This window comes from Cyprinodon tularosa, unplaced genomic scaffold (genome assembly GCF_016077235.1).
Source record: "Cyprinodon tularosa strain WSP-4 unplaced genomic scaffold, ASM1607723v1 ctg379, whole genome shotgun sequence".
NCBI classification, from domain to species: Eukaryota; Metazoa; Chordata; class Actinopteri; order Cyprinodontiformes; family Cyprinodontidae; genus Cyprinodon; species Cyprinodon tularosa.
The window spans coordinates 103,823-118,356 of NW_024039095.1; the positions used below are offsets into that span (position 1 = coordinate 103,823).

General features: G+C 38.5%; 1 protein-coding gene across 4 annotated transcripts in view; it reads left to right on the forward strand.

Annotated features, from left to right (window-relative positions):
• Window positions 1-13,987, forward strand: part of ets1 (v-ets avian erythroblastosis virus E26 oncogene homolog 1) — a 44,353-nt gene extending 30,366 nt beyond the window's left edge. For 3 of the 4 annotated variants that reach the window (XM_038296854.1, XM_038296857.1, XM_038296856.1), the window contains 7 exons: window positions 1,329-1,448; window positions 1,940-2,140; window positions 2,443-2,520; window positions 2,847-3,092; window positions 5,550-5,810; window positions 9,586-9,704; window positions 11,031-13,987. In XM_038296854.1, coding sequence (XP_038152782.1) covers window positions 1,329-1,448; window positions 1,940-2,140; window positions 2,443-2,520; window positions 2,847-3,092; window positions 5,550-5,810; window positions 9,586-9,704; window positions 11,031-11,246 — 1,241 coding nt within the window. In that variant the 3' untranslated portion in view covers window positions 11,247-13,987. The remainder of the gene's footprint in view (window positions 1-1,328; window positions 1,449-1,939; window positions 2,141-2,442; window positions 2,521-2,846; window positions 3,093-5,549; window positions 5,811-9,585; window positions 9,705-11,030) is intronic. The other variant, XM_038296855.1, reaches the window with a different exon arrangement.
• The last annotated feature ends 547 nt before the right edge of the window (window positions 13,988-14,534 follow it).

Here is a 14,534-nt window from a genome sequence, read left to right on the forward strand (position 1 = left end):
AAACAAGCATGAGCTTAGCTCTGCTTGGCAGATAAAAACCACACGCCGGTAGAGATGCCAAGACATCTGGGCTCGACGAACGGTGGTTCTATCCTGGCGAGTGACACAGTTTTCTCTCTTACCAATTTGCCTGTTAAGATCAGATTACTGATTTTTGACAGTCTTGAAAGACTAACTGAGGCAAAAGAGGTTGCATGAAAGTTGAGGCTTGATAAAACTAATCCTGTGGATAAATAAATAAGATACTGACTGCGCTGTGGTCTGTAAATTCAGCATTTATCATGTTCATATGTTGCACATTGATGGTACTACATGTGGGTTTCTTTTGAAAATGAAGATGAGCTCTTTGCACATTAAATGATAAGTTAGTTGAGTTTGTTGTTTTGGAAGACTGTGGATTTTTGTTAGCATTGAGGTCTTTATGTCTCTCTCCCATCATCTTCTCCTTATGGTTTGCGCCCTTTATCCCACACTTTTGCAGCTTGGTCAATCTAATTAGATGAGTGCAGTCATCAGGCTCTGTTTAAAGCCATCAAAGGCAGCCCTGTTCCCTGCTGGGTGCCCACTGGCAGAGAGCAGAGAACAGTAAACACAGTGTTGTCACTGCGACCCTCGAGACAGCCCACCCCCCCACTCTTTAAGCCACCCAGAATGTTTGACCCCATGCTTGGTCTTGCGACACTAGTTCCACTGTGTCAGGGCGACGTGGTAGGGGTCGCAGAGTCTCTGATGGGCACCAGACATTGCGCCCCCACCCAGGATGTAGAAGCAGGGGAGCAGATTGGGTCTGGGGAGCCTATAAATAATATTCATTGCCAGATGATCTTGGATTTTGTACGGAATTATGTCTCCGCTGAAACTTCAAACAATAAATTACATATGCAGTGCCTTAAAGGGCACATTCACACCTTTTAGTCCGCTCTAAATTGTCAAACTAGTGTGATGCAAACTTTTTTTCCATTAGGACCTGTGCATTAGCACTCTCTCTGAAGAGGGGGCAGAAACTATTTAACTATATATGTTTGAGTGTAACGCTACAGTTCAGCTAATCCCTTAAAATCATAAATACAGTTAAGGGCCTGTTGACAAAGCCAGAGGAGCCCACTGTTTAAAATACATAGTCCAGTATGTAGCCTTTCAACCATCAGCTAACCAAAAATCACACTAAATTGTATATAATAAAAAAGATATATGTATCATTTTTTAACATATGTGAATGAGTCTCTCTCTGTGAATGTGTTTAATGTTGGTGAATCACTTTTGGATGAAATTTCTCAAATCTAAAAACAATGTTTGATTTATGTATATATTTTATTCATGTTTTGCAGATCCAGAGTGTGGAGACGTCCCCCTGTTGACTCCTGGGAGTAAAGAGATGATGTCCCAAGCTCTGAAGGCCACCTTCAGTGGCTTTACAAAGGAGCAGCAAAGGCTGGGTATTCCCAAAGGTAAAGAGTGTCAGCTGGTTATTTGTGGGAATCTTATTTTCTCAGCTAGGACTTAGACTGCAAATCCACTGCGATGCTTCACATGTCGGGCATACATTTGTTTTGTTTTACCCTCTGAAAGGTAATTTGTACCAAAAGAAAGGAAACCCTGTGTAAAACTTCAAGTATTCTGGTTCAAGCACACTTTCACTTCTAGACAGAGTAAAAACATGATGAGTTGGCCTTTAAATCCATGCAACCACAAACAGACATGCTGTTTGCAATCAATCTGACTGACAGTATCACAATGTAATCCCACTACAACTGACAACCATTGCATTTTAGCACTGTGGTTAATGTTCCCTTCCGTCCCTATGTTCTTTGTGACAATTGCCAGTTAGTGAGCGTGAAACCAGAAATTTCATATCTAGCCTCCATTGAATTTGTTGTGCACTCACTTTCAATGGGTTTGCAGTAAATATACCAATCATCAGCTTTTTATTGCTCTGCAGATCCCAGACAGTGGACAGAAAACCATGTGGTGGAATGGCTAACGTGGACAGTAAATGAGTTCAGTCTGAAAAATGTTGACTTTGAGAAATTTGGAATGAATGGAGCCAGCCTGTGCGCGATGGGGAAGGACCGCTTTTTGGACTTAGCACCTGACTTTGTGGGCGACATCCTTTGGGAACATTTAGAAATGCTCCAGAAAGGTAATGCAAAAAACAATTCAGTGAAAAAAGCCAATCATACTTTCTTGTTCCTGTTCTTGTTTGTTTTCTATATTTGCTGTAAGTTTAGAAAATATATTTAATCCATAGTGGTTGTTTTTTTATTTTTTATATAATTGAGGGTCCTCATGGCAGTTTAGTAACAGGAGACAAACAGGAAGGCATGTTTTCACTCAAGACATTAATTTTTGATAATGCTGGATGCAGTTACATGATAGAAAAAAAAGAGCAAAAAATCAATAATGAGGTCACTGACGCTTACTCTCTATCCATTTTTTATGAAGAGGATACAAAGCATTACCCCATCAATGGACTGACCTCCAACTTCCAGGAATCTCGTTATACCTCAGACTATTTTGTCAGTAAGTACTCATCACAATCGTCGTCAGTTGTTCTCTCTAATTGCCATAGATGCATCTCTAAGATATGAATGGAAAGTTGATCCGTTTTGTGAATACAAACTGCTATAGTTACAGTTTGCCACTAGTTCTAGAATAATAATTCTGTTGGTAAATTTCAGATCTACAGGGATACTTTTGCATTTAGTGATATTTTTCCATAGAAATTTTAATTTGGGAAAATTTGAACGCTAGACAAACAATGACTGTGCTTCCCTTTGCTTCATTTATCCTTCTGTTTTTTTCTTTTTAATTTAGCTATCCCCCTTAACTTGCCTCTGTGTTTCCAGGCTATGGTATTGAGCATGCTCAGTGTGTCCCTCCTTCTGAATACTCAGAGCCGGGCTTCATCACGGAGTCCTACCAGACGCTCCATCCCATCAGCTCTGAGGAACTGCTTACACTCAAGTATGAGAGCGAATACCCCGGCATCATCCTACGAGACACGGCCCTCAACTCCATGCAGGGGGACTATTTCTCTGTCAAGCAGGAAGTGGTGTCCCCCGACAATATGTGTGTGGGACGCCTCAGCAGAGGTGAGGGGTCTTGCACTGTATGCTATCGTGCCTTGTGAAAGTATTCATAACCTTTAAACTTGCCCACTTTTTGTCACGTTGCAAGCATAAACTTTAAAGTGTTTTGTTGAGATTTGTTTTTTGGATAGACCAACACATTTCTATGGAGTATGAGGAACAAAATATATTGTTTTAGATATATATTCTTTTCTAGATTAAAAGGCTTGGGACACATTTCTATACAGCATTTTTTAGTCTAATGCTCTCAAATGTGGTTCAGGATGAGATGTGTCTTTTATTGATCCCCATGGGGGAAGGTCAGGGATTACTGCTGCAAAATTTTTGATAATATTTTATTTTTGTTTTTTTGTATTTAATATAATTATAAATCCAGCTGTTCTATGAAGCTTAAAGGTTTGCTAAAAGTAGATGTTTTTTTTTTTCAGCAGGGATAGGGGACCTGAACAGAGATAGAAGGACAGATGCATATAGATGCATCCCAGTTAAACTCCATTTCTAAATCTTACAGTAAATCTCTTTAACGACTATAAAATTGATGGTCACAGAACCGCTCCATACTTATACCCAAGCTAGTAAAAAGGGTGCTAAAAAAAAACTTGCCCTTATAGTTTTTAAAATACAAATTAAAATGGGAGTTTATTTTTTTTTTTTAAGAACATGAACATCATCCTGCCCTAACCACTTTATTTTCTTTTGTTTGCTCATCAAATCAAACTTAACTGAAATGCATTGAAGTTTGTGGTTGAAACAGGAAAATATGTGAGAAAGATCAGGTGATGTGACTACCTTTACAAACCATTGGCCTTATGTTTGGGGAATCCTTTTGGTAAACTAAATCAGCGTTCGCACAACCGTTTCAAACCAAATTCTAACTTTATTTTAGAACTTATTAAACCTGTCAGTACATGCATGCATGTGTCTGTGTGCAGATGTTGTAGGTGTCTGTGGGTGTCGGCCTGCGTGTGATTGTGCTGAAGCTACCAAAATCTTGTCATGCCACATCAGTGTGCACGCATTAAGAGAAGAAAAGCAGGCCCTCTGGTTGGTTTGTGGTTCATGCAAACCCGCCTCACATACTCGAGACTAGGTTGGGAAAAAAATGAAAACCCTATTGTTTTTGTCAGAGTGATACACGAACCAAAGCCACAATGTGTTCTCTGCTCACCGCTTGTCCCTTATGTAAAGCAGTTCAAGCGGCGTAACACTAAAGACGGAGAGTTGTTTTTCTTGGCCTCTTTTCCTCATCTCAGCCTCTATGTTCTGGGTAAGGAGATAGAGGTGTCATCTTCAGTTAGCAGGCAAGGGGTTTTCTCATGAAACAGTTTGCTTTTTTTTTCTAATTGGCAGGCTTGTTTTCTCTCCAAGTGATAGTTTACAGAGGAATTAGCAACATGGTTTACATTTTAAGTCATAAAGAGAGGGGCTTTTCTTCTCACAAATCCCCAACTGCATAAATGAAGAGCATCTGCCATGTACAGCATTAAAGGGCCCCCCTGTTTTAGGGTTTTAAATGTTTGCCTGGAAGATTTAGGATCCGATCATCACGCAACACACATACCGAACTCTCAAGCGTTGTGTTGTTGCTTGCTCGATGTGGGAAAAGTCTTTGTAGCCTGAGTGATATTCACATGTGGCTTCAATTTTACCAGCTGAAGATCTCAGCGTTGGTGGAGGCACTGCATTATCTGTCATTTGTTAATGACTTACAATTCAAAGACGCCGCTTATCTTTCCCAGGACCAAAAATAGCAAGACAGTATGTGTGATTGTCTTCCATTTGGAATCAAAGCCAAATGGTGGTTGTAAAAGCGAAATGGGGTGTGAAATGGAAAGGGTGGCACAACAGAGAACTGTATGGCTTAGAAAGTGAAGCAAGATTTTCCTGCTAAGGTCTTATGTTAGTCAATGATTTAATCTTTGCTACCGTATCCACTGCCTCCCAAAATTATTGTATAAACTATTATTGTTTATAATTATTATAAGATCTTACAATGCTAAATTATTCTTTCACCTTTAACTTTTTTCACTAAACTCACAAACTTCAATGTATTTCATTAGAATCTTGTGTATGAAAACAACACAGTGGTCCATCATTCTGATGTTGAATAAAAATTATAAATGGTTTCATCTAGAACCTTGTCTGTACCCTGGAGGCGCTGCAGAAACCTCAAGTTACTTTAATAATAAAAAAAAAAAAGAAAGTTAAGTTATGAAAACTTGTCAACATGTCTACTATTAGTTATGCACTCTATTAATCTGGCCTCTTTGGAAGTGTGAGAATAAGGCATCCATGGGAAGTCTAGTTGACAAAAATTGATGTAGGAGACACAACAAATACTGTATGTGGGAATATGTATGAAGTTTTCATCACCTTTTGTTTCTCTACACTAAATGTACCAAACTTTAAACATGCTCCTCAATGACAAATCCTTCCCCCCTCTTTCATATCCCTTCCCAGGTAAACTTGGTGGCCAGGACTCCTTTGAGAGCATCGATAGCTTTGAGAGCTGTGACCGACTGACCCAGTCGTGGAGCAGCCAGTCGTCGTTCAGCAGCCTGCAGCGGGTACCATCCTACGACAGCTTTGATTCAGAAGATTACCCCACCGCCCTGCATGGCCACAAGCCCAAGGGCACCTTCAAGGACTACGTGAGGGAACGCTCCGACCTCAGCAAGGATAAGCCAGTCATCCCAGCGGCAGCGCTGGCAGGATACACGGGTAAGATGACAAGAAGGCAAACACCAAATGTGAGAATCTTGTGGTTTGTAATATTTTTCAATAACACCTAAAAAGGCTAAATGTGAATCTGGGAAAAGTTTCACAGAAATCCTCATTTTTGGATTAGGAATAGATCCTTACAGGTTGTGTATTCATGCCATCACCAGACGGGGTAAAACTTATTATTTTACTTCTTGTAGTTTCATTGCACAGCTGTAACACAGTTGTTGATGCTTTGCAAAACTCCCACATATGGGAGTTTTGTGTTTGCTCTACTTTTTAAATAAAAAAAAAAGAGAAACACCTTTTACCAAAGCTGCCCAAGTTATGCAGATCAAAGGCAGCAAAATAGATTTTGCTCCTGCCTCCTCCTTCTCTTCTTCTTTGCTCTCTATTTTTCTTTCTCACTCTCTTGCTCTGCCTTCACTTCTAATCTACCTCGTCGCTATCTGCAGCCCGCATCTAAACCTATTTTTCCAGGTCGTCCTAGCAACGGTGGTAAAATAAAGAAATCATGCCTGCCCTTGCGCGCAGCCACACAGCAAAATTATCTCTTCATCTTATTGAGGCATCTTCACACCCCATACGTGCTCGAAAAAGCTGCTTGACGTATGCTCTTCAGGTTCACAAAGATGTTGAGATACTTGCAAACCTCTTAAGCAAATGCACTATTTTTGCATCTGTTAAAAGTTTGAGTTTATATTTGGTGTTGTTGTTACCTTTAAGTGCTAACTTGATGTGTGTAGGAAGGTAAAAACAAGTTTAATGCTTGTTGGTTCTAGTATTTTGTTGGCCTAAGCGTAGTATTAACTTTTAACATTTATAGGGAAATCATTAAAATGTTTACTGCCGACTCTGCAACGGGACTTTTTCATTCTAGCTGAAAATTACAGTCACAAGAGTGCATCGCTCTAATAAAAAAAGGGGGAAAGCCGAGTGGATCTTTCGAACGTCAAAAACAATACATACATGAGATCTCATTAGACTGATCCGAAGTTGGTATGCATGAGTTAAGTCTTCATGTGCAATGTTATTAGTTCAAAAGCCACTTGAGGCACAATGAGTCATTCATTTGTAATGATGTTGGAAAGATGTTGTAATGGATTTTTAATCAAATAACAAACAGAAGACACAGCTCCTGCAAAACCATTAAAGACTTGCGTTGCTCCCTGCACCCTTTGCTAAAATAAGTGTTTCAAAGTTAATATTTTTTTGTATGATCACTCCGATTTTTGGGGGGGGGTTTTTTAGGCAAGATTAAAGCATTAGTAAGTTTTTTCTTGTGCAAGTTTTGTTATGTCTAATATATTGCAATGTTATTTCAATCTGAGGAACATTGCTTTCATCTTAGCTGTTTATTAGAAAGCAAGGTGCATACAGGTAAAGCCGTTTATCAACACAAAATGTAAATCGACTAATAGCACAAACCCAAAAACTTAAATGAGGTTGAATGTGACAGGATGGTTTGTTCCAGACAAGCTGGGTTAAATATCTGACAGGCCTCTGATCTACTATAACCATCATGCATAACCACCAGGTTATGCATGATGGTTTAGGAAGCCTGTTTCAAAATAAAAATAAAAACTGTGTGGGCAGCAAATGATATAGTCTGTTTACTCACAGTAGAATAAACAGACTAGTTTGAGTAAGAGAGAGAGAGTAATGTAAGAGAGGCAACACTTTTCAAATAACATCTAATCATTGCAGCAAAGATTGGCAGAATATCATCTTTAAACATACCATACTTCACTTTTGAGAACCGATTACCAAATAAGCTCAATTTAAACACCACAGGCTACCTGAGTATTGCTGCTGACAATCTTCATCTTCATGATAATGCATGGTGCCTAAAACATTGGCTCATTTTAGAAAGGGTTCATTGTCCTCCAATAGTCCATATAGTTACCAGATATCCCAATAGACACCAAAACAGGTTTATAAACATGTCCAAAAACAATGTTTATAGCAACTCAGGAAGTTGTTCTTCTTGATTTCCTGTCCTGATATGACAGGTGACATTAAGGTTGAGGAAAAGGTGTAAGATAAGGCTACTGAGCGATAAGTGAAGCTCTGTTTGACATCTTTACAGGTTTCCTGTAGTAGTTTGCGATTTTCATCTCTGTTTACCCTGCAAACAGACAAATTCATAAACTGCTCAAACATCTGTATTTTAATATTGATTTTTACTTTTTTTTTCTCTGCTGGAAAAAAACCCCCACATAAAAACTAGTTTTCTTACACTTTGATGAGGAATAATATTTGCAAATACTAAAAAGAAGGTTTAGTAAGAATCTCCCCTCATCTATCAGTGATATTGTTTCTATCTTAGTTGTGCATATCTAAGACGTATTTAGTGTTCTATGGATTGCATACTAAACATTGCAGTAAATGGAAGCCCCCACCCTCTTGCCACAGTGTATGCTTTTTCAATGAAGCCCTTTGTGCATGAAGAGTGCAACATATTTTTGGAAACATTTTTTTTTTTTTACGCGGGTCGCCTGCATTCTGGCATGAAAGCACAGCGAGCTGGTATCGCCCATGTATGTGGGCCGACTGCTACTTTGGCTCGCTTTTGAACAGTTTGGGCCTGAAAGAGTCGTAGTGTTGCAAAGAAGTCACTTCTTTTTAAGCCCAAAGTGGCTGTTTATTCTGCACCGTCTTCATCCCAACAGGAGTTTTATAAAAAGGTCTCCGAAATGCCATTTCAAGCTTTCGGCCCACGCGTCTGTTTCACAGAAAGCTTTGGTTTTGAGTTGTGTAAGGGCACATTTGGTTTTTCTTATACGCTCAGGAGACAATGAGGTGAGTCTAGCTGAACTCCAGTTTTGCTGAGGCGGCGTGCGCTGCAAAGGCAGGTGTGATTTCAACATTGGAGCCTCAAAGTGGGCGCGTTCTTCTATGTGAAAAAAACCACACGATCAAAGTGGAGCACAGTGAATCTAGTTCATATACAAAACCTTCTTTTTTTTCTCTTTGTTCTGTCTTCTCTCCTTTTTCCATCAAGTCTTGTTTTAGTTGTAATAATTGGAATTATTAGGTTTCTATTTTTATCTTTCTTTAAAAAAACAAACCCTATTTTAGTATAAAGTATATATTTGGAGGAGCTTTTCTCTTTCTGAAGCATTGCTTCTAAGTTGTTAGATGTGCTGCAGACGCCCAGAGGCAGCACCTCTTTTTTAAAATGGTGATTTCATCAGTGAGGAACTCATACAGACACAGACTCTAGATTCACATACTGTAGAGGGCCATTGGCAGACAAGGGACTACATGATGAATAAGACTGTTGTATTTAGTAGGACATTTAGTTCCACTGCTTTCCTTCAGCCTGACCCAGATTAGAAGGTTTACTTTGTCCCTCTTCAGACCTAAGTGAATAATTGGCATGAATATTTAGCAGTTTCATATTTAGGACTGGACAGTGTTGAGATCTGGCATTCTGTTTGGCCTTAAAGCTTTTTCTTTCCTGACAAATTCCTCTTGCACTGCAGTGTGTCATAAAATATCTGAAAGCAAGCTATGCCGCTTTAGGACCTTGGTTTATATGCAGCACTAGCATCCTATGGATAGATGGAGAATTTTAATACCTTGAACCAATAAGTACACTTTAGAACTAGGGAATGTTCCCTCAAACTTTGATCCCTATGGCCTGAGCAAACACTTACCTCAGTAAAGCCTCACTCTGGCCAGCATCAGGACAATCAACAATGCAGTCTCTCAATGTAAGCTGCCCAAACAAAACGCCTCCTTCAAACACCCTTTCGCATCTGTTCCACAGGCAGTGGCCCCATCCAGCTGTGGCAGTTTCTTCTGGAGTTGCTGACCGACAAGTCCTGCCAGTCCTTCATCAGCTGGACAGGCGACGGCTGGGAGTTTAAGCTCTCTGACCCAGATGAGGTGAGAGGTTGTGACCCTCCTGGTCACTGGCACACGAGATGGGAGGTCCTAAGTGCTTGGCCAGATGAATAAGATGTCTTCTTTGTGAAAACAGTTGCCTCTAGTTTCTGGACTGGTGTTTAATGACTAGGTCCTACTTGGATATATCATTTCTAGTACCATGCAAAAGTATTTTTTTTTTTCAGATTTATTTACACTGATGCAATACCACATTAATGCATTTAAATGAGAATTTTAAGACAGCAACACCATGTGGTGCAAAAGTGGAAGGAATCCTAAAAAGGTTTTTAAATAACGTCTGAAAGATTTTTGGCATACATCTCTAAACAGATTATTGTCCATCTTTCAATTGTCTCTTACTAGTTTCGCTTTTCATGCTAAAAAGGGTAGACTCAAAAGGATGCTACCACTCCTGTATCCCTCAGGGGAAATAGGACAGTGGAGGTAGGATTGCGTGCATCATTCGTTTCTGCTACTCAGAGCATCATATGTGCAGACTGAAAGGTTTGCACATATGATGGCCCCCCACATGGCTGGTTGTAAACCACAAACAAGACTTTCTTTGTCTTTTGACATTTCAGCAATCATCCCACTCTTTCTTTAAAGATCAGAATTGCGAACTGCACATCTACTAGTTGTTGGTGTGTTTCTCTGATTAAAGTCCACCCTTCCCAGCCTGACGGTTTTGGGGTATTGCCATATTAATTTAAACTGCACACAGAGGACCTTTATTTACTGATCAGTTGACTTTTATTGCTCTGTATGGCATTTAAGGAATCAATGTTTTATTGGTAAAAGCAATGGAAAACAGTTGTTTCTATTTTAGAATGATATGCTACTTAAAGTTGATGCGTCATATAAAATCCTTATCAGATAGATTTAAGTTTTATTTATTTATTTTTCTCTTAAAGTAGGAAAATCACAAAATATTTGAAATGCATTCATACTTTTGCAAGGAATATCATATCCATTATTACTATTATGATGTAGGCCTGAAATAAAGTTAATCAGGATTAATCTATTATTAAAATAATCAACAAATTTAGTAATCAGATAATCCTTTTTTGCTGGATTAACAACCTATTCAGAACAGCAAAAATACACATTATGCTTTTGTTTACTTCTACAAATAAAAATATGTTCTAACCAGAATTTCTCAAGTGGAATTAGTTTTAGTTCTATCCTTTAGCTTTATCCATATTAGCCCCTTGTGTTTTTGATTAATAACCAGTTAATCAATACAAAAGCAACTAGTCAACAGGAGAATTGATGAGCAAAATAAGTCACCTCCTTCTCCTGATGAGCTTGTTCCATTTGCCTTTGCAGGTTGCCCGAAGGTGGGGAAAGAGGAAAAACAAGCCCAAAATGAATTATGAGAAACTGAGCCGTGGCCTGCGCTACTATTACGACAAGAATATTATCCACAAGACTTCTGGGAAGCGCTACGTCTACCGCTTTGTCTGTGACTTGAAAAGCTTGCTCGGCTACACACCTGAAGAGCTGCACGCAATGTTGGACGTAAAGCCCGACACAGACGAGTGAAAACAGAACCGAGGGGGAAAAAAAGCAAAAACAAACTGAGGACAAAAGTTAAGGAGCCACAGGGACTGAGGCTTGTGAGATAGACTTGGTAATCCATTTTTCTGGGGGGACCGAAAAGTTTTTTTAAAGACTCGGTGTGGTCTTTGTCAGGTTTGAGCTCCAGTCTTTCAGACCACGTTTTAAAAGGAAGGCAGAAGCCAAAAAAGCCTGTATTCACAACCTGTTGGATTTGACGTGCTTACCTGTGTGTGAGTGTGCATTTGATTGTGCGCGTGTGTGAAATGTTACTGGTATTATTTAGCAGCTCAAGGCAAGTGAGGCGCTATTGGGTAGGATTATCAGGTTATCTTCTGTTCCGTTTAGGTAGCAAAGCGGGGGAGACGAGAGCTCCGAGATACAAGGTGTGAATGAACAATGCAGTTCAAGAAGGAACCTTTTTAAAGTAACTCATTTCTTTTTTGAGTCAATGAGGAAGCAGGTAAAAGGTTCCTGCTGAGGTAACAGTTGCCAAAATGTCATTACTGAACTGATATTTACATCTATTATCACTGTTTCTCTTCTGCAAGGAGAGAGTTTTTAGCAAGGACCAAAAAAAGTGTAATGTTGGATTTAATGTTCAAGGACCATATGCTTGTGCCAGTATTATATTGTTAGAGCACCTGATTAATGTCTCGTAGGCTGATTACTGGGCAGAGTATTTCTTTTTTAAAGGGGTTTAAAATACATTTCACCACTGAAAGCCAATTTACATTGCTCTCTTCATGCAGAGCATTGCAGAACTGCTCCAAACTGAGTCAGACAACACTAGAGACACTCTAGCCCCATGCTCTATCAGCCTGCAAGAGCCTGTTTGAGATTACTCATACCCAAAGATGTCTGAAAGACAACTGAAAGTAGCCGTTGCTCTTGAAACCGACGCTTTCACCCTTTATGTACGTGTGGCCACCTTGTTAGGGACACATTCTGTGACTGAAACATAAGCATTTTTGCATATGCCTCCAGTATTAGCAAACTGTAGACAATCTATGTGGGGAGAATCAGGAGTCTTTGGTGCAAATTAGATGAACCGTTTTGTCAGTTCACTGTCAAGATCAACGATCGTTTTGATAATGTTTTAATGGTTCTGTCTATTCTGTAAAAGTTATGGTGATTTTTACTCAACTTGAAATGTCAAATTTAGTCCCTTTTTGTCTGTTATCTAGCACATGTTGCCCATAGAAAGGAGTTAGAATAGTGTGATGGTGCAATGTAGGAAGACTGAGCAGCAGTAGACAAATGTTGGCTATGGAGAGTGGGAATCTGTTAGGTATGAACAATGGTCATGGAAAGGAGGTTTTTCGAATATGCAGGTGATTATCACTTAGGAAGTAGAAAGGACGCAAGTTGGCTTGTATGACTCATGCAGGGTTGATGGCAGACTATTCCGATTGTTGTTTATGTGTGTTTTATCAATTAACAAAATAATATATGTCTCAGAGAGTGTCGTATTCAAAGAGCACATTTATATCAATTCACTGGTTACAATTTAAGCGAATTGGCAGTGGTTTCCTCCCCAAGTAGTGGGAACAGTGTCGGTACACTGGGAAATGCCAAAGTTGAATATTATCCTAAAATACTATGTTATTGTTTACAGTGGCTGAATGTTACCCATATGGATGAAAATAGCTTTGGAGATGTCTATTTGTACAGATTGTATTTCATAATGCTTTATTGAGACCCGGATTACACAAATAATCGTGAGACAAAGCAGGAATAATAACCAAAACCCATGTGAGGTCTTTTGGCTACGGTGCTTTGGGTGTCTACAATGTTTGAAGACACAGAGCAGAAATTTCTCATGTATTTGGAAAGTGTTGTCTTTTATCTTTTTTTTTTGTAAAGCAGACTGCTTTAGGACAAAGTCTTTGCTGATTCGGGTTTCCCACTGAGTGCAGAGAAGAGATGCTGTATTTGTTCTTCTTGCCTAACTGGTAAAAAGCTCCATCATTCATCCAGCACTGACTCTCAAACCTGTGTTGCTTTTACAATACAGTGAATAAGATCTAAATGTAATAAACTGCACTGTATGTTCAGTCTATTCTTCTTGTTTCAAAAAAGTGTTTCTTTTGTTTCTGTTTCTTTTTTGTTTTGTTTTTTCCATTTTGTTGTCATAATGTATAAAACAAAGGAAAACTTTATTGCCTATAATGTTAATATTTCAAAGAAAAATGTTTTGTCAGGAAGCATTCTGTTGTTTAATGTGGGAGACTACAACCTACTGCAGGACTTGTTATCAGTGACGAGTATATATACACGCACCAATATTTTGTGGCATATGCATATCTCAAAATGGATTTTAGAAGGAAAAGCCTTATTGTCTTTTAATGGATGTTATTCTTTTCTGTGCATTTTATAGTGTCTTTGTATTTTTTTTTTGTTAAGAGATCATTTTTATTGTATTTAGTTCACAAACATTTGAATATTTTTCAATAATTTATATTTTATAAAAGACGAGAGACGCAGACAGCTGGTGCTTTCATGGGAATTTAAAGGTAGCGCAGGACAAAATAATGTAGCGGAGTTCTTTTCAATTGTCTGTTTTTTGTTTTTTTTTTAATATAAAAAATAGACCTGTCTGCTTGAGGAAAAAAGGCTGATGCTGGCCCATCAATGATTTCTGCTGGAAAGGTTTTATAAACTGTAGCTTCTATTTCTAAAATGTACTTCAAAATGTTATAAAATATATGTGAAGAAAGATTTTATCATTCTGTGTGATGTTTTATTTATCTCTATATGGTTAGTTCTTTATACTGAGGAAAAATACATGCAAACTTGCCACTAGGTAATCTTCTGGAAACCAATTTCAGCTTTATCAACTACTTTGCTGTTTATGCATCATCTTACATACTTTCTTGTAAATCTGAATGATTTGAATCATTCTATGATGCATTAGTTAATTCACGATTTTAAGGCATCAGTTTACCTAACTGATCTTCCTAAGATAGTTAGAACATGCATCTTTTATGCTAATGTAAAATGTGGACCCATTAGTACAAGTCAGATTACTATGTATTTTGGATTCTATGATTCTCGTTAAAGGAACTTTTAATTTTTTCTTAATGGTTGATAACTTATTCATGAACAGTTAATCATTTTTAGAGGAATGAATGTGAGATTTTGAAACCAAACCTCTTTATTTATTTCCTACTCATCTATACCTTGAGTATTCAAAGGTGTTTCCCGACCAACTCCATATGCAATCCATCTATTCAGAAATCTCTTAGAGCAAAGTTGAATGATAGCTAACAT